Source organism: Plutella xylostella, chromosome 7, assembly GCF_932276165.1.
Source record: "Plutella xylostella chromosome 7, ilPluXylo3.1, whole genome shotgun sequence".
Taxonomy (NCBI): domain Eukaryota; kingdom Metazoa; phylum Arthropoda; class Insecta; order Lepidoptera; family Plutellidae; genus Plutella; species Plutella xylostella.
Genome location: NC_063987.1, coordinates 3,648,488 through 3,672,346, shown reverse-complemented (window position 1 = coordinate 3,672,346; position 23,859 = coordinate 3,648,488). Strand labels below are relative to the sequence as shown.

The window sequence follows — 23,859 nt, the reverse complement described above, 5'->3', positions numbered from 1 at the left end:
TTTGTGTCCATCGTATTTAGCTTTACGTCGTGGAAAATATGTAGGTAGGTAATGTATGTAATTATGCACATTTACGTGAAAATACCTAGATTTTGTTATAAAATCAATCAGCTAATAAATTACTTATCTACACATGTATAAGGCCTAAATCATATTACTGGCATGGCACCCAAGTGACCCAAGCAATTTAAAAAATCATAACATCACGGTCAGGGTTCGATAAGTATGGTAAAGTCAGCAATTATAAATTTCTTTGAAAATTATAATAAGTCTGTGCAAAATGACACAGTTCTTTATTTTCATTATACCATGAATGGACTGTACTGTAAGTACCTAGTTGATATCACAATAGCATCATTCGAACTACTGGTGTATTATAAGATGAGACGGTATGTGGATTCGCTAATACAATTAGAGTATGACGAATGATGCGCTGACCTCTTAATTATTGTGTTATTTGCAAGATTAGAGGTCAAACATTTTGAGCTGTTCTAGCAACCTCCCAACTTTAATAATAAATATGTAGTTTTATCTTTCGTTTGCACCTCACTACGTGTCATTCAGTTTCAGACGCTAACTCGACTGGAATGAGCTAATGAGCAACGTTCCGCCGTCCACCTATCAAATCTAATTATTAAATGTTCTAACCTAATTAATTTCTTTCTATTGACTATAAATAATATAGGCTGCCATCTACGAATAACATTAAAATATGTAACTACAATTTAATAATTACCTATAAAATAAGAAAGAAGCTCATTTGACTCCTCAAATACCGTCGTTGAGTCAGCGATACATTATCAGCTGATGTAAATTTCTTTGGCCGTCGTCCGTGAGAACTGCTATCGTGTTACACAGACTAACGTAACATTCATGCCCTTTGTTATTAGATATTAGTCGACCAACACAGACCACCCATGATTCTCGCTCATCTCTCGCGTACAAAAAATAGATGTTAGCTATCTATATTTACGGGTGGGTTGTAATTTTATTCATTACGTCGTTGTTTTTCTCAATAACACCTTAAACGGTGCCAATGCCCAATAAATTGGTCAACACGACAGTATTTTATCACCATAATCACCAAGCAACGGGTGAGGTAGTTAGAAGCATGGGTAGTTAGAAACATGGGTCTACATTATACTTTTATGTACATGTTGGATAAAGAAGGCGTCATGTCATTAGCATGATATGATAAATATCTTAAATAAGCTTGATGAGACACGGGAGGGAAATAAAATAGATATCTACCGTAAATACAATGTTTAAGAATGTTTCCTTTTCGAGAAGTTTGCCATCAGTCCTCGATTTTCCATCGATCATTTCATAATTATTTACAAAAGTAGTTTCTTCCCTTAGTACTTATTTATCTTCTTCGTGAATAAAGACCAGTGGCACCCGATTCTCGTTAAAACACGATTCGCCCGATTGACTGACCAAAATCGATATTAATCAAGCATTCATTTCAATTTAGTACCGGCCGGGCATCGAACCCATAACCCGACGACGTTAGCATCTTTTACGGTGGAACGTTTTCAACACCACGCCTTGAAATTTTACTCCTGCGGGAAGTTGGAATTGAAAAGACATCATTTTTCTAATCAAGTCAGTTGACGTACAACTAAAATTGAACCTACCTACTGAGTACTGACTTTATAATAAATTATATAAGTTGTGTTTTGTATAAGTAACATAAATATAGCACTGAGATGAAAATTAGGACAGCGGAGAGAAATATGAATGTAAAAAGTAGCCGAGTTCTTATAATTAAGTAAGTATACTTAGTGAATAATAAACAGATTTATTACCTACGAAAACAACTATTATTTCAGTTAAATGAGCATTTTACTTCTAATAAGTTGTACTTACTTACTTTACCACATTTTTAATTTTAATATTATGTAAGTACTACTTAATTATAAACTAACATCCATTAATCTAATCAGAGCAAGGGCTGAAAGGTCAAGCAACCCAACCCAAGGGTAGGGTCATTCCGTACACTTACGGAAACCAGACACCACAGGTCTGTCTCACAGTACTCTACATTCTACGACAGAGGTCAAACAACTTGGCTGACAAAAGCGTGGTCATGGAGTGTGACGCGCCGTGTGAAACTATCCTGGGAACTTAAATAGATGGAGCATTTACTTTAAGAGCTATAGTTAAAGAGGATGTATTGTTTTTTCTTGGCTAAATACCTACTTGCGTTCCTACCTAGGCAAGTATCTAGGTACGCAAGAAGCGGTAGTTGCTCATGGGACATGGAGACAGTATAGCGCAGAAGAGATGCGGGTAGTATCTCGAAGCAGCTTTTGAAATTTACTAAAGTACCTACTTTTGTCTATACTTAACAAATTATCTGTTTGCTAAAAGTATTTCAATTTAATTCCTTCTTAATTTATGGCATCATGAACCGGCAGTAGGGAAATGAAATACGTATACTTATAGGAAATATAAATATAGCATAGAAGAAGAGTGAAGTTAATAAAATTATCCATATACCTAATTAATGAGATTTACCAACCATGCCTGATCGCCTATGAACGCAAATATTTATTATGTCTATGGGGTGAAAGAGAAGCAAACCGCTAACAAAATATAAATAAGTTTTTTTTTCTTTCCTTCTGAATACAGCTGGCGAAAACAGCTGGTATTGTAAATTTACTCTTAAGGATAGCAGGTGTACAAATGGCATATGCGTTTTAGCAAGGAGCACTACATATTTACATCTGCTTCGTCTATATCTTGATAAATTAATTTGGACGACATCCTTCGAATTTGACATTACCATGTTTGGTCTAGCTGCTGTAATTTAAAAGTGTTCTCGCATTTTGATAAACACATTGCACACGAACTTTTACAGTGGCCAATAGGCACTCATTATCAGGATGCTGAACTTAATCCTAAAATGGGCATCATCACTTCTCATGTACTTACCTACCTACCTACACGTAGTATAGTACGAGAGTATATGTGGTACTTAAATGGTTAGGGCAGGTGAAAGAGGTATTGTGAGTTGTCCATCAAATTATTTGAAGATATCTGTCTACCTACGTTACATAAATAGGTCTCTATAATTATAATTATGTATAAATAATGAAGTAAATACCTAGTATTCTTAGTTACCTCTAGGTCCTCAGTTTTCTATCAAGTTCGTGTATTGCTAATTTGCTATCGTGTTAGCTCGAAGTAGGTACCTATCTATGTACATTCTGGCCTACACTACCTACGTAGGTAGGTAGAATGCACTACCTAGTGCCACGTGTCAAACTAAGGCATAAAAATTAACCCTCGTTTCATTCGAAATATAGTGCAATATCCATTAGTTCATGAATCATGACTTAACTTAGGGAGTGCCAGCCAGCAATGTAGGAAAACCATACATTTGACGACCGAATGGCGTAGTGGTTAGTGACCCTGACTACTGAGCCGAAGGTCCTGGGTTCGATTCCCGGCTGGGGCAGATATTTGTTTAAAGACAGATATTTGTACTCGGGTCTTGGGTGTTGATATTTCTATTCAGTATCTATCTATCTATGTATTTGTGTAGATATATCAGCTGTCCGACACCCATAACACAGGTTCTGCCTAGCTTGGGGTCGGATGGCCGTGTGTGAGATGTCCCCACATATTTATTTTATATTTTTATTATTTATACACAAAAGAGGTAAGTACCTACAGTAGCCATTACTTGTCTAAGAGAGTACTAGATACTCGTAGCAGGGTAGGTTGGTACAGGTACACCTAGAATTTTGCATAAGTAGGTAATACGTACCTACCTAAAAACCTACCTAGGTGCGTTAATTGCGTCGGCAAATTGTCTAGGTATGAATGAACTACCTACATTATGTAGCTCAATGACCTCTTGAACTTCCAAACATAGGTCAAAGAAACGAAACACTCAACTATAATATCCTAAGTAAGTGCCTATTGTCGTTAAGCCTAGTCAGAGGCCTTCGGGCGGCTTGAAAACATCTGACAGTCGGGTTGCCCACTTACCCGACAACTCTCTCAGCACAAGCTTGCTTGTGTTGGGGTCCACCAACCCGCACTTAGCCAGCGTGGTGGACTTGGCCTAAACCCTTCGTTCATTGGAAGGAGACCCGTGCCCCAGCAGCGGGGACGTGATGGGTCGTGATGATGAAGTGCCTATTAGTGAATGCAATGCCATCAGAACCGCATATCTGATGATCAAAGATTCCTATCATATTGAAAATGATCCTCTGGCTAATCTACATTATACCTAACTATAGTATCGAACCATCATGAGGGTTCCAGGCATTTTATTTACGAGTGTAAATTCCAGGAACTTCATAATATCAATGACAATTGAATCCCGCTGAGGTCAACATTGGGGCTACCTACCCGCATAGATTTTATGAGCCATTCAAATTATTGTCTCAGTTAAGTGGCCCCCTTTCTTCTCATGATGGTCGTTGTGCAATTTTTCAATCAAATTCGTTGGATGATTTGATTAGGTTATACCGACCAGCTCCTACCTAGGTATCCTAACCTAAATGCTATGGGTATAGGTGATTGGAGCCGTTGGTGCCAAAGGACGAAGGTCTATAAAATTTAGGTTGTCCCTGGCAGGTACCTATCTAGGGGATCTAATTTCCTATACTCCTACGAGTACGAAGACTAGGAAACTTGGAGTGGAACTATTTAGTAAGTAGGTACATATGTATATAGTTTGGCGGGTAGTTAGAGGCGGTGAGTTCAAATGTATTTTTTATTAGCTTACCATTAGTCAACAATCTATGCCTATCGTTGATGAGTTCCTTCGTCAACTTCGAACATTCCTTCTCCAAAACTGTGCACAATTCACTCAACTTCACACCGCTTTGTTTACTAACAACTTCTATGAAAATATTACACTTCTCGGCGTCCACTGCACTGGTTATAAGCTCATGATCACTCACATTGAATATGCCCTTTTTCACTAGGACGTCTAGGATATTTGTGTCAGTAAGTTCGCGAAGTAGCGTAGTTTTGTGTCTGAGCAGCCCGGCACACACGTCCGCGACCACGGCCATCGTTCAACTGAAGAAAAAAAGCTTTGAATCAACTCCATTGAGTAGAGGGACCATGGAACAGAACAGATGCAAGCTTGTCGCTATGTTCACTTTACTCGCGCAATGTGAACGTGCTAGTCCAAGAAGTACAAGTCACATAAGTCATAGGACCCACAAACATTGAATATACACCTTTAATGTAAGGAAAATTAGGTCGTTTTCACAACAAAACAAGAACAGCGTCTGGGAATGGGAATTAAGTTACAGTGCCACTCGAAATTCGACTGTAACTCTATCGTCGGGTATAAAATAATCGCTTGCATAAGTTCTAAGATCGAGGAGGGTTTGACAGACCGCCTTTGTGAGAAACAGAGCCATGCTTTGCTTTGTTGAGGTGACTGTTTCTTTGTGAGCCGGGGGGAGCCGGCCGGCACACCGTCACGTAATCACAAGTTCAAGGCCCAAGGCTAGAGATGATGAGAAATAATAAAATAAGAAACGTTTTTGTTTTTACCTAGGTTGGTCATTAGAGGATGAGCATGTTAGCTGTGTGTAGGTGGTAGAGTAGATGAACTTAGGAGCTTGTGTGGTAGTGGTAGGTAGGTAGTTAAACCTACTGTACCTATTAATCTTTCTATCATAGTCTTTGATAAACAATGAACGAATTTTTGTAGCTTAGAGTAATATGTTTCGTAGTTACTGTTTATCAAAGCCCAAGGTGATAAAGGTGATATTCCTTTACGCATCTTACCTCTATAATAAAACATGTTATGTTAGGGTCTAGAACTCTAGACTACTCTAGACTACTCTAGCTAGACAGACGGACCGCATTTCAACTGCAATCCAACTGCAAATTGCAGTTCAGGTGCAAACTGTAAACCAAACGCGAAGTCCGATTGCAGTTCAATTGCAGTCGGCGTGCAGTCGTGTGAACTGAACTACTGCGTTTGGTTTGCAGTCCTATTGCAGTTGAAATGCGGTCCGTCTGTCTAGACCCTTATGGTTCAGTTGGGTTTTACGCCGCACAATGTAGGGACTATCTCCCTTGATGTGGCCTATTGGCTGGCGCGGCGGTGCCATGCCAGCTCAATCTTTTTGGCTCGGGCGTGTAGTCTGCGTGTGGTAGGTAAATAAAATATGATTTTGAAGTGCCGCCCGTAAGTGCAGGAAGTCACCACAGCCACGGCATTGCCACCGTGATCAGCATTCGCTAGAGAGGCCTGTGAGTCCTGTGACCGTGATTCGTGAGCTAGTACCCCGATGCAAAGCGTTTACGGTTCCGACTACTGAGTGAGCGGGGCAGCATAAAGTGTTTATTAACTACTTATTTGAGTTGCACGTTGAAACTATAGAAAATTTCATGCAAAAAGATACTGAACGGATGGAGATTAACGATGCCTTTCAGATAAGTCTAAAGCTGCGTACAGACCGGGCCATCGAACGCCCAACGAACGCCAACCGGTTATGCCAACGATGGATATTTATCATACATAATAGGGCAGATTGCAGCAACGAAGGTCAACGAAACCCGTTCGTTGGCGTTCGTTGGGCCGGTCTTAAGCTGCGTACACACCGGGCCAACGAACGGCCAACGAAGGATATTTATCGTTCGCTAGCGTTGGCCTCCGCATGCTCGTTGGTGTTCGTTAATACGTCCAAATACAATTAGTGCTCGAACGAACATTCGTTGGCACTTGATTCCGGATCTTTTCTCTTTCACTCGCAATTTAATCATGGACGACGACAACATCATTATAATTGAAAACAAATCGTCGTTACTCCATTCTGTGTTTTTTTGCATGATCTTAATGGCAGGAAATATCCAAGTAATTATCAAATTGGACGTCTACACGCTACGCTCTCTTGCTTCAACTGAGCGTTCGTTCGTTGGCCTTCGGCGACCGTCCAAACAGAGTTTGTTCAAATAGCTCGATTTCTTTGATGTTGCCGCCACGCGTCGGATCGCTGGCACAGGCCAACGAGCGATCGTTGGCATTCGCTAAGCCGTCCAGATTGAACCAACGAAGGCCAACGAAACCCGTTCGTTGGCCTTCGTTGGCCCGGTGTGTACGCAGCTTTACGCCGCATACGGCTTAAGGTACGGTACGACACGACTGGCCGACATACAGCTGCGTACAGACCGGCCCAACGAATCATAATCCCGTTGTTAAATAGTACTCTTTGCAACGAATGCCCAACGATGGATATGTATCATCAAGCTGCGTATAGACCGGCGAGAACAACGACTAGGTACTCAGAATAATTATACGTGACGTCCGACCACAGACGCAGACGTGAGGTGACAGTGACAGAAGTGAAATTTGCGTACGGCGTCAAACGAAACAACAGCTAACCTATAAATTTTATGAAATTGTTTGTGTTTGGTGTTTGAACATTTTTATGAAGAAGACGAAAGCTTTGTAAACCTTCATCCAGTGGAACTGTTGTTCATATTCCATTAAAAATGGCTCCGTTATCCAAGAACACTTTGGAAGGTAACAAAATTAGCCATTATTTTTCACTTGTTATTTGTGTCTTTTATAACTTGTTTACTCTATAAATAAGTAATTTTCTCACATTTCGATCATTTTTTATCATCTAGAATGCCTTACCGAAGGCTTGTACACATCAAAATTTGTATAATCTGGACCATTGAACATAAGTCCTTTCTTTTTACAACAAGTTATTTTTTCACACAGACACGGACTCGGGGTCTGATTCAGACAGTGCCTCCAGCGCCCGCAGCGGCAGCAAGAGCCCGTCGCCTGCCCCCGGTAAAGAAGGAAGCCGCTCCAGGTTAGTTCTATTGAAACTATGTTTTGTTATTCATATTTAATTTGCTAACATACATGTTGTTCATACCAAGATTTTATGCTCAGACTTGATTCTGAAACATTAATTGGTAAAGTCGATAATACTAGTTTACTAAATAGAATTCTTAATCATCAAATTATTCAAGGACATAAATCCATATGTACCTAAGTATGTGCATCTATCATTGTTTCTAAATATTTTTTTACTAAGGCATTAAACTTCGTTTTAGGTCTCCATCTGGGAGCCCCGCAAGATCTGCCAGTGGATCTCCAAAATCCAACCATTCAGGACGCTCCAAGAAGTCCTCAAATGCATCCAATGCCTCCCGCAGCAAGTCCAATTCACCAGCTGGGTCAAACAGATCCCGCTCCGGTTCAGCACATAGTAACAAATCAGACTCATCTGCTAAATCTCATGCTTCTGGGAGCCCTAAGGAAAGAACATCAAAGTCTAGATCAAGGAGTGGATCCCGGTCTGGATCAGCTGCCAGTGCCAAGTCCCGGTCCAAATCAAAATCAGCCAGCCCAAAATCAGCAGCACACAGCCCTAAATCTCGTTCACAGAGCCCAAAATCTAGGTCACAAAGCCCTAAGTCCAGGTCGCAGACTCCTAAAGCAGCATCCAAAAGTAGATCTCGCTCAAAGTCAGGCAGTGCAAGTCCAAAAAGCAGAAAGTCTAGGTCAAAGTCAGCCAGTGGGAGCCCTAAGAGCAGGAAGTCTAGATCTAGATCTGGCAGTGCATCTTCAAGATCTAAAAGTCCAGTGGCCAGGCCAGATGTGCAGGACAGTAGGTCCAATTCACCAAACCTGATGATTGATGATGAACAAGCCAATGAAAAGGCTAAGAGCAGATCCAGGTATGTAATATTCATACTTACCTATTGGGTAGCCCATTTAGATTTTTCATTGTCAGTATGAAAATCTATCATCTTGAAACCATTTTATGTGCCAGTTTATTTTCTTGTACCTAATACATTGTTTTTATTATGTTTCAGATCTGGTTCCAGAAAGTCTAGGTCGAAGTCTAAATCTAAGAGCCGCTCACGATCAAGATCAAAAAGCTCTGAAACAGAAGCTAAAGGTGAATATGATATATTTGAATCATAATTATAATTTCAATTTCAATACAAAAACATAAAATAACATGATAAATTTATTAAATTCACCTAGCTGGAACTGCTGTTTACCTGAATGTTTAGGGTGTTGCCTTGATAGACTCTCAGAGACTATTCTATTTAGGTTAGACTATACTATTTATACAGGGTGTTAAAATGAATGCGAATGCGAATATATCATTGCAACCTTTCTTTTCAATTAAATTTTCAATGGTCTGCATATAAGTAACTTTACCTAACACAAAATCAACTTGGCCATAAACATAATAACCCTAACCCATTCTTCCAGGAGACAAGAAGAAGCGAGCAGTGCTATCAGACTCTGAGAGCGACGCGGAGGCCACCGGAGCCTCCAAGCGGAAGAAGGGCTCCGAGAGTGGGTCTGACGCGGACAAGCCTCGCAAGAAGGCCATGAAGATTGTGGATACTGATGATGAGGATGGGGAGAAACCTGATGACACTGGTAAGGCATCATTATTTGGTCTATTTGTAGTAGAATCAGTTTGTTTTCAATGTTATTATCAGCCATTAGAACAGAAATTTAATTTAAATTGTAATAATTGTAACATATTAGGTATTATGAAAATGACATTCATTTTTTACTGACATTAAAAATACAAAATACAAAATCAAGATTACTCCAGAGCTTACTCGCCATACATCAACTTATTCTCGGAATAGCCTTATTTTTCAATGGTGAAAAGTAATACATCCCCAAATTTTCATGCCCAAAATTATTTAGCTTCCCAGAAAGTCCAAGTCATAAACTAACTACGCTGTGGATCTCATTAACCAAATCCCCCATACCCTCACAGTGACAGCGGACGCTCTGTTCGGCGACGCGTCAGACATCAGCACAGAGGACGAGGGCGGGTCCGACAAGGCGTCCCCGCGGCGGTCGCGCTCGCGGTCTCGCTCTCGCTCTCGCAGCGGGCAGCGGTCAGACGAGGATAGAAGATCTGGTGATGAGGGGAGAGGCAGTGGGGATGAGGTGAGTGAGATGTAGGACGAGGGTCGTAGCGGTAGATCTGGTGATGAGGCTAGGGGTAGTGGGGATGAGGTGAGAATGTTATAGGGCGGAGGTTGTACTTGACACTATCACCTTTGCAACTTTCACCTTATGCAAGAATAAGGCTGGTAAGCATGCAACCTGAATATGTGAATGTAACCCAGAGTCGGGTAATGACCATCATGTTGCTCGCCTGTAGCAGCAATACCAACCTCACAAATAATATAATATAACCTCTAATGGACAGTAGCCACTTTTAACACCCATTTACCCCTACAGGCCAACAAACAGAAGCCCGAGGAAGAAGAAGAAGTAGAAATACCGGAGACCCGCATCGACGTGGACATGCCCAAGATCTGGACGGAGCTGGGCAAGGAGCTACACTTCGTCAAGTTGCCCAACTTCCTGTCGGTGGAGACCCGGCCTTATGATGCGAATACTTATGAGGATGAGATCGATGAGGAGGAGACGCTGGATGAGGAGGGAAGGGCCAGGTGAGATTTATTAATATAATAAATATATAAAAGAATAGAATATTAATTTATTGGTCACCACAAATAGTAAAACATACAAAAAATACTTATAAACTAGGAGCAATACTTAAGAAATACCGCTAAACCGTGGCCTTATCGCTAAGAGCGATCTCTTATAGGCAATCTAGATATGACAACCGAATAGTATACTCTAACTAAAGTCTAACATAAATGGGTATAGGTGTCAGTTTCCCAACTGGAGCAGATGTATGTTGTGGTTGACGGAAGCTGTGGTGTACTCTATCAGTCTGCAGACTCTTCTGCTACCTACATACCTCCACAGATTCAGATCCGCCCCATCCTCGTACCAATAAACTGTATTACTCACAATCGTTTGTACGCAAAAATTTAGTCTTTAAAAAAATCAGTTGGTTTATGTATTTTTGTCTCCTCTGTCCACAGACTGAAGCTGAAGGTGGAGAATACGATACGATGGCGTACGGCTTTTGAAAAAGATGGCACCGCTATCAAGGTATATATTAACATAAATAATGCTGACATAATAAAACCTTTACAATTATACCTAATATGAAAATGTTGGATGGACGCCTCAAAGACGTTTATTTATTCTAGATATCATATTTCTCTTACTCCTATTTTGCCATTCACCTACAAGAATGGTAATAAATACCTTTTGTTTTCTATTCGCAGGAGTCGAACGCGCGCATGGTGAAGTGGTCGGACGGCAGCATGTCGCTGCACCTCGGCGCTGAGATATTCGACGTCTACAAGCAACCGCTACACGTGAGTATCATTACCGTAATAAAAAGCTTTTAAAATACGGTTATTATTGTCCTCTTTTGAGGTTAACAAGTTTTATATAGTTTTATTTACCACGCGTTTAGAGTCTGTGGTGAAACTGGTGAAGTAACTGCAGTGATGAACTAATACCATAGGGTAATAGTTCATTCGGCCACAAAAGAATCTGCGCGTATTACGACAAAGATAACCAACCACTTTATGTAAAAAAAAACTTATTGTCGATTGTATGCCCTGAAGTCGTCGATCTAGAGCAAAGTTAGACATAGGTAAGGTATTCTTTCCGTCAAATATTATCAAAGCAAACCCTAACCCTTACCTTTCTCCACCCCACAGGGCGACCACAACCATCTCTTCGTCCGCCAAGGCACGGGTCTCCAAGGCCAGGCGGTCTTCAGAACCAAGCTCTCCTTCCGACCGCACTCGACCGAGTCCTTCACTCACCGCAAGATGACCCTGTCGCTAGCCGACCGGTCCACCAAGACGTCGGCTATTAAGATACTGTCGCAAGTGGGCGCTGACCCTGATGCGGATAGGAAGTATCAACTTAAGGTAATATTTCTTATCTAAGCAACGAGTATGTCTTATGGTTATGCTATCCCCATTCAAATTTGTCTAACTGCATTTCTTCATAATTGTCATAATAGATCCGTTCAACTCGTTCTTTATTTAGTTATAATAACAAACACATTTAAATTTTAATCTACCACTCCTATCTATCTTGTAACCCACTCTTATTTCAGAAAGAGATTTTAATCTACCACTCTTATGTATCTTACAACCCCCTCTACTTCGAGAAAGAGAGTTTAATCTACGGCTCTTATTGTTACATTTATCAATAAATGATTGAAATTGAAAATTGAAATATCTCACAACCCCCTCTCCATTTCCAGAAAGAGGAGATGGAGCTCCGCATGGCGATGCGGTCCCGCGGCACTGCGCGCGTGAAGCGTGCGAGGGGCGCGGGGCGCGGGGCGGCGCGGGACGACAGCGATGATGAGGGAGGCGTGTCGCTGCAGGCTATTAAGAACAAATACAAGCATGGACAGAAAGGTACGTACTTTGAATATATGGTTGTAAGCTTCATGAGCGCTTCATTTTATTGGTTCGCATTATTTTTTTCGGTGACTATTCGTCTACTACGGCATTGCCACGCTGCGATAACTCTCTTATCATTCGTACGGGCAGAAAGGTAACTAAATGATCTATATGTAAGGTTGAGAGGCGGGTGGGTGAAGCGGGCGAGGGGCGCGGGGCGCGGGGCGGCGCGGGACGACAGTGATGATGAGGGAGGGGTGTCGCTGCAGGCTATTAAGAACAAATACAAGCATGGGCAGAAAGGTATTTTAGTGGCATAGATGAGTAGCATTGATAGTCGGGTGGGTGAAGCGCGTGCGGCATGCAGAGAGGTAATCTTATTATTGGTTAGAAGGCATTTTCAGGTTCTTTTGGAGGTGCAATGTGAGACTCTAGGTGTATCATGACAAACACAAACGAAAAAGATCTGTCTTATCACAACACTTTGCCTTTATCATCCGACCGACTTACTGTATACATATGATGGGTCGTAATCAAATCGGCCCAAACCATCGCAATATTAATTTGTTATCAATTTATAACAACTAACAACCCCCAACCCCTTACAGCCACAGCGGGCGCGGCGATCTACTCATCCGAATCGGACGCATCGGACGTGGAGACGGGCCGCTCGCGCAAGCTGGACCGCGCGAAGGCTCTCAAGGACTCCGACGATGAGGGCAGCGACGCCGCGCCGGCCGGCGACACGCACAGCCAGAGTGGTAGTGGCAGTGGGAGTGGCAGTGAACAGGACTAGATTACGAGTGGTTAGTTGTTGTTGTTTTGTAGATAGATGTTAGGCCGCATCCACGATGCCAGCGGGCGGAGATGGGGCATTCACTAGCACTAGTAGGTATTACTAAGGCCCGGGTCTCGCGTAGACATAATGAGCATCGTGACGCGGCCTACGGCGTGACGCCGGACGCGATCTACGGCGTAAATAGGAGACCCGGGCCTTACTCTATGACAGAGAACAAGCAACGTACAAATCGATAGCGTCGTGGACGCGGCCTTAATGTTGAAAAATAGCGGAAAATAGATTTCCCTTCATGAACGGAGGTTTACCGGATTATACATATGAAACAAAAATAAAACTCGTGGTAACTAATGCGTGGTAATAACTATCTATGCTGAATAGACTTACGGCTACTTAGGCTACGTTTCTGAAAAGTGAATTCATCAATGGAACTACCTAATGGTTTTTTTTTACGAATGCAAACATAATTTTGTATGGTTCAATGACTTGTTATTTTATTACAAAGTCGAATGTGTTATTTTTCTTCTATTGTATAGTCTTGCCGCCGTCTTTGACATGAAAACATGAATAGAATATACAGATATACCATTAGATAAAATTCATACTTTAACAATAACACTTTAAATGCAGACTAAGTTGCAATGAATTTAAGAAATAGTACACGATTATAATTATAGTTTAAGATCTGGAATTTGGACTTGTCCGTTTCAAATAAAATAAAAACATACAGACTGTGAAAGTAAAAAGTAGGTTACTTTGTAAATTATTTTGAGATAAACGTGATGTTTATGTAAAATGTATACAGTAATAAAACCTAGGTTTGTATTTTAGTAATAATTAATTAAATAAGAGTGTAAATATTTAAGTATTGAACTGATAATAAAATTGGAACTACTTACAAAAAACAAGTTTTAATCTAGTTAGCATAGCTTAATTAGGTCTATAACATAAAATAATATATATTTTTAACGCACGTTTAATTAAAGAGTTTGACACCGCTTATCATATACCTACGTCCTACGTGTGTCTAGCTTTTGTGGTAAGGCCATCCATGCATAAGTAAAAGTGACTGCAAAATAGTTCCATAAATCTTCGCTAGATGGTGGTAGCAAAGAATTTGCACTATTTATCATCATAAATCATAATTTACATTAGCTTTTATGTTCAACCTGAAACATCCAAGTATACACTGGTCGCATACTCTATATCACCAGATGCCTTGATCTCCCAAAGCCCTATATCTTCTTTGGTAACACTCTTCACTACATAGCCACAAAGGTTCAATCTATTTTGGTCTCGTTCGTAATATCTATCAGCTGTTTTGGATAATAGCTGGCATGTCTCAAGGTTCGGAAGGGAGTACGGGAAGCTTAGGTGAAAGTCATCTCCCGTTTGAAGAGTTATAAACTGTGGCTGGGAAGGGATTCTTTCTGCAAAAAAAAGGTTATTTATTGTAAAGTTGCAGTTGTTATTGATACACTTCTGCACCTTGTCAAAGTAACAAGCAAAGTTTTAATGAATACTGGAGGCATTTTGTGAGTGTAAAAGTTGTCTATGTACTTATTTACTTTCCCAGTACCAGTAGATAGCGCTACTGTTGTGCAAAATAAGCTATAATACGATTGTTTAATTCACATAATATACCCCTATAGGGGTTTCCTCACCATCAACCAGTTATTTGCTATAATATCTGTGTGTGACTCACCTATGATAATTATGGAAATCGTTTGATATTCTTCAACCAACTCATTTCGCTCATTTCTGTAGTACTTTGATATAATCCAGTTGCCGTGGTCTTGTGCTCGTAACGGTCCTATATTAATTGTCTGTTTATCTTCAGTAAGATTCTGTGATTTTTCCCTTTCCAAAGCATCTTCATCATTATAAGAATCTATCACGTCTATTTGTATGTTTTCATTATTATATTCATCGGTTAATTCGTTTGTAAATACGCTATTTTCATTATTGCAATAATAATTATAGATTTTATCATCTAGTTTGATATTCTCACCGCTTGGCGTATTCATGTAATATTCATAATTTAGATTTATGTTTTTAAGTGCATTTGGTACACAAATTTGAACGATATTTCCCAGTGAACACTCGATTAAGTGGTTTCTCTTGCCTATTTTAATTGCACCTGTAAATATTATATGAATAATTAATTATATGATTCTTTCAGTCATTAATTCATTCTTGTTATATCTGTCGAAGAACCGATTACCGAGATTAATACTGTTCCAGCCATAGATTTTTAGAAAAATAAATGCACTTCAGTTCGCTATTGTATTTATAATTTGAACTTTCATAGAAGAGATTAAGATATAAGAAGTATTATAAAGGATAGGTTCGACATCTAAACAATTTTGGCCTATTATAAGAGGAGGTGACGAATGAAAGACAATAGTTATTCAAAATACATCGTGCGTTACAAATATCCATACATCTTGAATTAACCTTGATGAATACGACAAATTTTATGGTAATTTTACTGAAGGCGAAATTAAAACGCATTACTTACTTCAAATATCTTTAACAAATTTACAACCATTCATTACTATACAAACATACTATAAAATATAGTATTACGCCAGTCACACATCCACATATGTATGGTATCTATACATATATAAAACAGCTGTTCATATTATAAATACAGACTATAGACAAATCATGCATAATACCTATCGTATCACATAAATATTTCTATATCATAATGTACTAACTTTCAATAACTTCGCCTGTTAATTATTCAGGGATTATCCGCTTTTATCACTATCTATCAAATCGATCATAAATAAGTATTTCACTAGTGTATCGGTAATCTGCAGATATCATTATTTTACATGGACATACTAGATACCTATACTTTACGTAGTTATGTCTATGTTTCATACATTAAAGACCAAATATCCTTATTCTATTCTCGTAATATTTTATATCATATTGATCATTACAACTATCAATAATTACGTAGGTACATATTTATTATGCAATAAAAAAAACACTACAATCTAATCATTCCATTTATAGGGCCAGACATATAGCAAACATTATTTTTAAGTCACGAAAAAATACTTATCTGGTAATACAAAAGTAGTTAGTGTTTGTACTTACTGTGAATGTCGTGAGCCGCACTATCAGTCGAGCATTTAATTACACACATACTGAAAACCAATAAATGCCGATACGTTAGCATGTTTCCTTTCAGTTGTGAAGACTGATGATGTTCGCAGCCATTGAAGGAACTCCGTATAATAATTGTCAAGCACGTAGGTACTTAGGATAAAGACGCGTGTTTTCAGACTGACCAAAATTTTATATTGTTGACGGTAAATCGTATTCGATTGGTTATGGTTATTTACTTTGAGTTCTGTTACTTGTATGAGATATGAAAAGATTGAGAAGGTATGTTCTTGTCTCCGAATTTATTGAACAGAAAAACAGTTTACTTGATTTTTATTACATATTTTCCAGGAATAATATCTAGTAATTACAGTAGCCTTACAGGCATTTCGGTGTTGCGCACTGTGTCTTAGTCAGTAAACTGAGCGTTGAAGTGGACAACTATCTACAAAATACAAATCTACATCTATCTAATCTATCATTTGAAGTGATCTGAAGCGATATATTTACGTTTTGATTCTTGAATCGTACCTATAATAATAAGTAATATTTACCAACGTATTGGTTGAATTTAGTTTGTATCTCAAAACGACTTAATAGGCTTCACAAGTAGGACCTAAAATTAAAAAAAAACTCTCTGCTGTGTAAATCGGTCCCTCACGCTAATTCCATCATTAAGAACATACATTTAGTTACGCCTATAAGTATATATTGCTTATAATACGCATAAAAATATCTTAGGCAGTGATCTGAAATTAAACCACCAAATCCTTAAGCAAACCAAATAATTTATTAACCCTAACCCTCCTCACAGCTGCGTCCTGACCTCCTGTATGATCCACGACGTGTACGCGGAGACCCGCGTGTTGATGCCGGGGTAGCGGCCCTCGGCGCACTCGCCCGCCGTCTGGGAGTAGACCCCCACCACCACGCCGTTGTGGAGGAGCGGGGAGCCGGTGTCGCCCTGGGGAGAATTGTGGTTTAGTCCATCTGGAGCTTGGGGTACAATATATGCTTTGATAAAAGTTTATCGCACTCACCTTATGGCCTATGACTTTAAGGGTGGGCAGAAAGGTAGCTGTGACAATACTTTTGTACTACAGCTCATGCTCATGCTAGGTAATTCATAAGTAGTTTCCCGGTGGCCTGTGAATCCAACATCCACTACAACTACCTACCTAGATCAGTGAAAATGCAATAATCGCATGATTATTGCTGATAGGTAAGGTATTGATATACGCCCGTGTGAGAAGAAACGGCGTACCTCAATAGGTAATACCTATACTACCTATTGAAAACGTCGTGTTGGTGCTCGCGGTCTTGTCGTCTATGATGCCATAGCTAAGAATCCCTGCTTTCGGGCTCTCACCTCACACTGAGCCTTGACGCCGACATCGAGCCAGCCGGCACAGACCATGTTGTCGGTGACAGTGAACCCTCGTGCCGCGTACCGCTGCCGGCACAGCTGCCGGTCCACTGCCCAGAACTGTACGGAGCGGAGCGCTATGGAGGAGTCTCCACCTTCCTGTCAAGGTAAGGGGTTTTAGAGAGGAAGAACATATCGACGGTGGAAAGGCAAAATGTATTATCCGCCACTTTTGGCGAATATGAGTTATATATACCGTTGGAATCGCCTGATTTTTCTCTTTCGAATGGTGCGGGTCTCGTTTCGATCTGAGCACTTTTTGGCGCTTAAGACAACGGTGATTTTGGAAATCTTAATACTTTTTTCTTGTATTAAGAGCCACTTTTTTAGTCATTTGTATGTTCAAACATACTTGATCAAAACTAAAGTTATATAAAACATTGTACCCTCACTAAAACAGTAAAACATTGTGACTTAATTCATTTTGAACTAATGTGAATTTGTATCATTAGTTACTTAAGCGACCTACCTGATTGCGTAATTGATATAAAACAAAATGCCTTCTGGTCAAAAATAACATAAAATCACTTAACACATTTTACAATTTTGTAATTTGAAGCCATACTGGCACTTGAACCATTTTACCAGTCAGCCTTACTCGCGGCGTTTGGCGGTTAATACAACTTTACCTAAATCTGTTTAGTGGTACAATTGGCACTTAAGCAGCTTTTTGCGATTTGTAGATAATTGATATAAGTGATATAAAACAATTCAAAAGAATCGCAATGAAGCGGTCTATGGTGTTTAAGCTGTTATATCCAGAAGGATATTGTGTGAAAACGCCAATAATATAAATAGGACCGGTTGGAAAGGTGTCGCTTCAGCACCCCGCCGGGACGTTCATTGGGAGAGGACGTGCGTCTATGCGACAGTTGGCGCCGCGTGCGCAGCGTAATTACGTAGGTACAAACTCAGATTCGTTCGCCAGTATAAAACTGTAAATATTTTTTGATTATATCACCGATAACTACATTAAATTATGATATCTATTATATTACTCTTTACACAGGTTCTAAATAATAGTGTTGCTATAATTAATATTTATTGAGTTATAAATATGCACTTGGATCCTTTCGCCTAAATTGCTGTTTCTATGCAAGTAGGGAATTTTAACGTTTCTCTAAAAGGATCCAACCAAATATTTATTTTTTATAAAATATTTTTTCTATGACAATATGGTTCTTAATGTAAAATATTTGTATTGTATTAACATGACATTACTTTTTATACAAAATAATAATTATATATCATAAATAAACTTATAAATAATTTATATCGAAATCTAGTCAGAAACAGGATTTCTTATCTATATAAAAATCTAACCGAAAATGTGTTCCCAAGCGCAAATCTCTGGATCAACTTAACCGATTTTGATAATTGTTAGGTAATTATACGAAATAGAAGACCAGTGACCACGAGTACCACGACCTGTTTGTATCCCATAATTTTCAGAATAAAGTATTTCAACGAAAAGCAAACCTTATAGGAAAAAGTTGGACATGAATTAAATTAACTTTTCTCTAACTTCACTTCATCATCCTCCATCGCTGAAGAGTGCAATATCTGGTATATTCCATCTATCCTGCTTTTTATGCCACCGTAGGAAATCCATCGTTCCCTGGTACTTTGCCACTCTTCAGCGATCGTATGGTCCGTATCAATTCGTCTTATTCGGGGGTTGGATATTTAAATTTCTGTCAAGATGCAGGATAGTCATAAATCTCATCACGAACCATTACGTCCCCACTCCTGGGGCACGGGTCTCCTTCCAATGAAGGAATGGTTGAGGCCTAGTCTACCACGTTGGCCTAGCGCGGGTTATTGGGCCCCAACACAAGCAATCTTGTGCTGAGAGAGTTTTCGGGTAAGTGGGCTACCCAACTGTCAGACTTTTTAAGCCACCCGAAGGCCTCTGACTAGCCTGTAAGACCTGCCGATTTTATTAATCATAATGATTACGATTATGCATCAAGATACAAGATGCTCCTGGTATATTTGCATCTGCATCCAACTCCCCAGGTGGTGGTTAGGATCATTAAAAACTTCGGCAATGTGGCCATACCATCTTGAAAGTCAATCTTTCATAGTAACAAGTAGATATCCTGGGTTTTGTTGCAATGTTCTTCAAGATGCTTTGTATAGATCCTTCATGTTTCCTATGGCAGCCGATGAGACCATCGCTGGATATAGGGTTACCCCTAGCAGCGTTTGTCCTTTTATAAATTTCGTTTGATATTAAGTTCACAAAGAAAATACTCGTACGCAAGTGCTTCTTTAGAATGGTCGTCTAGTTCGACGTTAAGTCTTCCTTGATGGTTGATCATATCCCATGTTTCTTTAGACATCCATTCATTCTTTAAGTGTTCCTTGTGCCTTATTATTTCTTCGCAAATTTTTAACAACACGTCTTTGATGCCAGTTGTTGCCGATCTGGATACTAAGTTTTCTTCTAACTTGTGGGTCCTGCAGCTTATTTACACAACACCTTTGGCAGATCTTGTGGCCTGCTCCTAAACTCCCGCTATCTTCAAGCACATTTTTCCATTGACTAAGTGGTGATCACTATTGACATCAGCAACCCTCTTATTCCTAACATCCAGAAGTGTCTCCATTTTCGACTAATCGTCGGTCGATTTGGTTCTCGGTCCGGCTGTCGGGTGAGACCCAACTCACATTGTGATAGTCCTTTGGGGTTACCACCACTAAAACTTAGCCATTAACAATCCTAAAGCATCGTCGCTTGCTTATCAAATCTAGCGTATCTTGTATGAATCTGACAGATAGTTTAAAGCGAGCGACGCTGCTTATGGATTGATAATTGCTTATGTGTCTTGCCCACACTAACATACGGTGCCGATACATGGACGCTGACCAAGGAAACTGTGCACCGAATCAGAGTTGCACAGAGAGCTATGGAGCGATCCATGTTAAGAATTTCGCTTACAGACCGTATTCCCAGCGTGGTAAATCACCAAAAGACAAAAGTCTTCGACGTCGGTATGCAGGTCACGGAACTGAAATGGGAGTCGGCAGGAAACTTGGCTCGAAGGCAGGACGGAAGGTGGACAAAGGCGGTGACAGAATGGTGGCATAGAGACGGACGAAGAAATGTCGGTTGGATTATGATTATTAATTAATGAATAAGTAAACCTGCTGATCACTTGGATCTCAATCTCAAAGTGATTTCGCGGTGAACAATATGTTAATAAAGTTTATAATAAAATAATGCTTCGAGAAAAGGTACGGCCATGCCGCTTCTTTGCTCGACTTGGTGAGATATTATGAATTTTTTGTTTTCAATCTAGCTGGCCCGCAGGTACCGCTTCTTACCCTACCCTACCCTATCCTACCCTACCCTACCCTACCCTACCCTACCCTACCCTACCCTACCCTACCCTACCCTACCCTACCCTTCTTACCTTTTATACCTTCCCTGGACTTCCACAAATGTTTCTAGACCAAAATCGGTTCAACCGTTCTCGAGTTCTGAGGTCCAATTATAAGTTCATTTATTCTTTAAGTCATTCATCTTAGATATAAATTGCCTTAGTCTGGCGGTTAATTTATTCTTATGGAATGTTTAAAGTAACATAAATTATTATAAAACATTATCCTGGTGTGATGGTTAAATCTCCTTGGTGTTTAAATTGTTTTTACTTGTATTTAATTAAAATGTTAATGTCGTTTAAGCCAATTTTACCAGACTGAGATTTCAGATGCCTATGTCTTATGTCCCTTATTTCAGTAAATAGAATATGTACATTCATTTTATATACAGAATAACATAGAAAACTATTTCAATTTAACGTATTTTAATTTTCAAAGCCATAGCTAGAATAATTACAGAGATATGATTTTTTTTCGAAAATTTCAAACTTTAAATCGCTCTGGTGAACATTTTATGTCATGGCGCTTAAACCATTTTGCCTTTCCACCGTCGATATGTAGTCAGATACGCAGAGTGATATAACAGCCCTATACAAACATTGACATAAACGGACAATTTCAAGATGATATTACAAGAGTTTTAACTTGTAATTCGAGCAATCTACATAAATAGTGTTTTACATGACAAGAAAGATAATTATATGACAGGGGTTCAGCGAGCATGGAATACTACTTCTAGCCTAGGGCAAGATTCGGGTTTTATATGAATCCATCCTATTACTAGATATGAATATTCTTTAGGGTAGGGTAGGGATCATCATCATCATCATCGTTATCAGCCCGTATCTGCCCACTGCTGGGTATAAGCCTCTAGTGGTAGGGATGATAATGGTCAAATAAACAAACTCTACTCACGGAAAGCAAGCCCCAACCAATAGCATCAATAGGTTGCTGATTCTCCAGATCAGGATACGCGCCGCCAGCGATATTCACAGCGGAGACACTCGGGCCCAGAGCCAGAGGGAACGTGAGACGCAACACGGCGATATCGCCGTCTCCCTCTCTCCAGTTGTAGGAGGGGTGGCGGGAAATGAGACGAATGAGGTGTGTCACTCCGCCAGAGTTTGCGTATACGGAGCCTACTCTAGCTCGCGACCAGTGGATCGGGTGCTCTCTGCAGGAAGACAAATAAATGTTATTTACTTTTGCAAGTGTGGTGATGACCCTTGACAGATAGGTAGGTAGCCGGTAGTGGGTGAATGAGGGGCCGAGGATATTGTATTATGGTGCTCCAAGATTGTCTCCAGCATGGTTATGTTATTAGCGCACGATGATGATTTTTTTTGGTTGGATAAGGCCACTGGCAATTTAGAAAGCTAGCCGGTGCCTTGCTGGATTAGAACGACCGAGAACATATTTTGCATGAGGGCCTCTATCCAGCATCTAACGATGACGAGTTGACGATAACGATAAAGAACAAACCTCTACGACTAACTTACACTCCTTCGGTGTGGAAACAAGAGGCGGCAGTCAGGATAGCTGAGTCAGTGAGGATGGACCCGCCACACGCCTGCTGGTAGGAGCCAGCCCCAGCGTTGGTGATCAGGGCAGCGGCGAATGGATATGCGTTGATGGGTGCCGAGGTGCCTCCTGATATCCGCTGATAGGATCTTGAGAGGAGGGATGCTGTAAGAGTATTGGAGATTAGGGTTTTTATTAGGTATACATACATAAATATAGTGGACATTTCGACGTGGGCTGGGGAGTTAAAAAGCTAAAGCTACTCTTTCTAAAAAATCCTGCAAAGCTCAAGACTTGTGGAACAATGACCTACAACCCCACCGCCCTTATTCTCTCAAACGGGTAAATAGATCATTTTACCTCTGATAACCATTCCATGTTCAATAAATAGCAATGTAACGCTATGTAACATGACAATTCCATTCAGCATCACAAAATCACTTGTTCAAAAATACTTACCATTAGTTAAAGTGACCAAAAATACGCTTAAAATTATCGCCTTCATTTTCAAATGTCCGAATAGTTACAGCAAACTTTAAATAAACAGATTACACTTATAGAACACCACGAAAACACGGCATATTTGGCTTATAATAATTTAATACTGGATTAATCGCAATCGCTATATTATATCTTGTTTATTTTATAACATAAATTATCAAATTGCTACTTATCTGATAGCTGATGTTGCGTCCCTTCGTACTAGTCTTGACTTATTTGGACTGGATTAATAAATTGATACCTATAACTCGTGCATGGTAAGCTAATCAGAGACATTGTTTTAATCAGACTTTTACTGCCAGTTTCATTATTTTATCTACCGATGACTTACTTTCATACTATTTTGAGACATTCAAAGTTACAGCCTGTCAAAATCGTATGAAAGGAACTGCCAGTGATCGGTAGATAGAGTTATTGAAACTGGCAGTTAATTAGACTTATAAAGGGTGTAGCGTTGCATAAAGGGTATACGAAGCAAAAACCTACGTGTGCACCATGTTATATCTAAGCCCAAAAATTAAATCAGAATGTCAAAATTCGCGAAAAAATGAACCATAGAAACTTTGTTGTTACGTGAATTTTTACTATGGAGAATGATATAATTTTTTCGCAAATTTTGACCTTTTTTGCAACAGTGTTAGTCTGTAGAGGCGTTGGGTCGTTACATTATTTTTTACCACACTTGGTATTATTTGTCATTCCACTCCTTCAAGAAACAGGCCGCTGGATCCAATGAAAACTTGCTTTTTTGTACTTAAGCCAAGAAATATGTCCCACCTTAAAGGACGTCCTACATTCCTAGTCACGATGTCCACTGTCC

General features: G+C 39.8%; 4 protein-coding genes across 12 annotated transcripts in view; 1 reads left to right on the top strand and 3 right to left on the bottom strand.

Annotated features, from left to right (window-relative positions):
• LOC105382662 (tight junction protein ZO-1) overlaps window positions 1-5,088 on the bottom strand; it is an 82,046-nt gene extending 76,958 nt beyond the window's left edge. For 3 of the 9 annotated variants that reach the window (XM_048622229.1, XM_048622230.1, XM_048622231.1), the window contains exon 1: window positions 4,745-5,054. In XM_048622229.1, coding sequence (XP_048478186.1) covers window positions 4,745-5,036 — 292 coding nt within the window. In that variant the 5' untranslated portion in view covers window positions 5,037-5,054. Of the gene's footprint in view, window positions 1-4,744 lie in introns of all 9 variants that reach the window. The other 6 variants (XR_007266490.1, XR_007266491.1, XM_048622221.1 and 3 more) reach the window with 4 other exon arrangements.
• Window positions 5,089-7,318: 2,230 nt separating this feature from the next.
• LOC105386788 (another transcription unit protein) lies at window positions 7,319-13,180 on the top strand. The gene is made up of 12 exons (XM_048622190.1): window positions 7,319-7,510; window positions 7,715-7,811; window positions 8,059-8,685; window positions 8,824-8,909; window positions 9,233-9,406; window positions 9,759-9,934; window positions 10,232-10,446; window positions 10,888-10,957; window positions 11,137-11,229; window positions 11,581-11,796; window positions 12,138-12,297; window positions 12,891-13,180. The coding sequence occupies exons 1-12, from the start codon at window positions 7,480-7,482 to the stop codon at window positions 13,076-13,078; spliced, it is 2,133 nt and encodes a 710-aa protein (XP_048478147.1). The 5' UTR covers window positions 7,319-7,479; the 3' UTR covers window positions 13,079-13,180.
• A 750-nt stretch (window positions 13,181-13,930) lies between these two features.
• LOC105386779 lies at window positions 13,931-16,848 on the bottom strand. The gene is made up of 3 exons (XM_038106811.2): window positions 16,196-16,848; window positions 14,784-15,218; window positions 13,931-14,508 (listed from the first exon to the last, which is right to left on the bottom strand). Exons 1-3 carry the CDS (start codon window positions 16,275-16,277, stop codon window positions 14,243-14,245), a joined length of 783 nt encoding a protein of 260 aa, XP_037962739.2. The 5' UTR covers window positions 16,278-16,848; the 3' UTR covers window positions 13,931-14,242.
• Window positions 16,849-16,972: 124 nt separating this feature from the next.
• LOC105386768 (trypsin, alkaline C) lies at window positions 16,973-23,185 on the bottom strand. Its single transcript, XM_048622087.1, has 5 exons — window positions 22,998-23,185; window positions 22,517-22,703; window positions 21,933-22,191; window positions 17,574-17,729; window positions 16,973-17,168 (listed from the first exon to the last, which is right to left on the bottom strand). Exons 1-5 carry the CDS (start codon window positions 23,041-23,043, stop codon window positions 17,013-17,015), a joined length of 804 nt encoding a protein of 267 aa, XP_048478044.1. The 5' UTR covers window positions 23,044-23,185; the 3' UTR covers window positions 16,973-17,012.
• Window positions 23,186-23,859: the final 674 nt, after the last annotated feature.

Excerpts from the sequence above, each read along its gene's own strand:
- LOC105386788 (XM_048622190.1), top strand. The coding sequence starts at position 7,480 with ATGGCTCCGTTATCCAAGAACACTTTGGAAG. Across the intron at positions 7,511-7,714 it reads ATCCAAGAACACTTTGGAAG|ACACGGACTCGGGGTCTGAT; the intron begins GTAACAAAATTA and ends TTTTTCACACAG. Across the intron at positions 11,230-11,580 it reads TCTACAAGCAACCGCTACAC|GGCGACCACAACCATCTCTT; the intron begins GTGAGTATCATT and ends TCCACCCCACAG.
- LOC105386779 (XM_038106811.2), bottom strand. The coding sequence starts at position 16,277 with ATGCTAACGTATCGGCATTTATTGGTTTTCAGTATGTGTGTAATTAAA. Across the intron at positions 15,219-16,195 it reads TGCGGCTCACGACATTCACA|GTGCAATTAAAATAGGCAAG; the intron begins GTAAGTACAAAC and ends TAATATTTACAG. Across the intron at positions 14,509-14,783 it reads GATTTCCATAATTATCATAG|AAAGAATCCCTTCCCAGCCA; the intron begins GTGAGTCACACA and ends TTTTTTTTGCAG.
- LOC105386768 (XM_048622087.1), bottom strand. The coding sequence starts at position 23,043 with ATGAAGGCGATAATTTTAAGCGTATTTTTGGTCACTTTAACTAATG. Across the intron at positions 17,730-21,932 it reads TTGGTTGGGGCTTGCTTTCC|GAAGGTGGAGACTCCTCCAT; the intron begins GTGAGTAGAGTT and ends TTACCTTGACAG. Across the intron at positions 17,169-17,573 it reads GCGTCAAGGCTCAGTGTGAG|GGCGACACCGGCTCCCCGCT; the intron begins GTGAGAGCCCGA and ends AATTCTCCCCAG.